The sequence below is a fragment of the Acyrthosiphon pisum genome, unplaced genomic scaffold, assembly GCF_005508785.2.
Source record: "Acyrthosiphon pisum isolate AL4f unplaced genomic scaffold, pea_aphid_22Mar2018_4r6ur Scaffold_72;HRSCAF=421, whole genome shotgun sequence".
NCBI lineage: Eukaryota > Metazoa > Arthropoda > Insecta > Hemiptera > Aphididae > Acyrthosiphon > Acyrthosiphon pisum.
In genome coordinates, this window is record NW_021777147.1 from 4364 (window position 1) to 5405 (window position 1042).

At 34.7% G+C, this 1042-nt stretch overlaps 1 protein-coding gene across 1 annotated transcript in view; it reads left to right on the plus strand.

Moving 5' to 3' along the window:
• LOC100570105 (kelch-like protein 3) overlaps nt 1-1042 on the plus strand; it is an 8019-nt gene that overhangs the window by 4357 nt on the left and 2620 nt on the right. The window contains exon 2 of the mRNA XM_029492728.1: nt 798-1038. Within this exon, the coding sequence (XP_029348588.1) occupies nt 798-1038 (241 nt within the window). The remainder of the gene's footprint in view (nt 1-797; nt 1039-1042) is intronic.

Genomic DNA, 1042 nt, shown 5'->3' on the forward strand with positions numbered 1-1042 from the left:
ACTGAATAACACAGCAATACGCCAATAGGTACATAATAATAATATTGAAATGTAATTAAAATTCGGAACATATCAATTTAACTAGGCGAGTGTATGTTGAATTGAATTAAAAATATAAAACAATAAAACGTGGAAATATACAACCATTATAGTATTGAACACGATTATTTGTGCATGCTTAATTCAGTGTAAGAGTACTACTAGGCAGTAAGTATTAACGTAAGTACCTAAGTCTCTACCTGCACAGTCACTCAGAACGAGTAACGACAGAACACAGAACACTCAGTGTTTACTATTAAATTAATGTATGAAGATTATACCTAAACTAAAATACGGTATCTGCATTTTATAGTCGTATTAGCTACTCTGGCTACATAAATAAAACTTATTCCGCTTCTAAAAACATTTAAAATAAGGGGTCACTCAATTTTTTCCAATGGTAAAAAAACTCGGTAAAATGTACGTAAATTTACTTTTACCCGTTAATTTTACAGAGTAAATTTACCGAACTCATATCTAATTAAGTTACCACACGATTAACCACGATGCCGTGTTATTGGACATAGCTGAACATTTTTCGTGTACACGGCAAACGTGTATAGTGGAAACCCGCCTTAACGGTTATCATAGTGTTTGAAATATAAAATACGGTAATCGGTTATCAAATATAAAAATTAAACGATAACCGGTTACCGGTTTTCAAAAGTTTTCGGCTCCTGCCGGAGCCGATTACCAACTTTATTGATAACGGTTTTAAGCCCTGTTTAAAATACGTTTTATTTTATTTAATTGTATAGGTTGGGGGTGCTGGCAATGTTGAAACATTGAAATCTGTTGAATATTATGATCCCACACTCGACACATGGACCCCAGTTGCAGAAATGTCTGTACGCCGTCATGGTGTTGGTGTAGGAGTCTTGGACGGTCTTATGTATGCTATTGGTGGCTATAATGGAAAATATCTTAAAAGTGTTGAGGTTTATAGACCGAGTGATGGAGTTTGGTCTTCTGTAGCTGATATGGAAATATGCCGATATCGCCC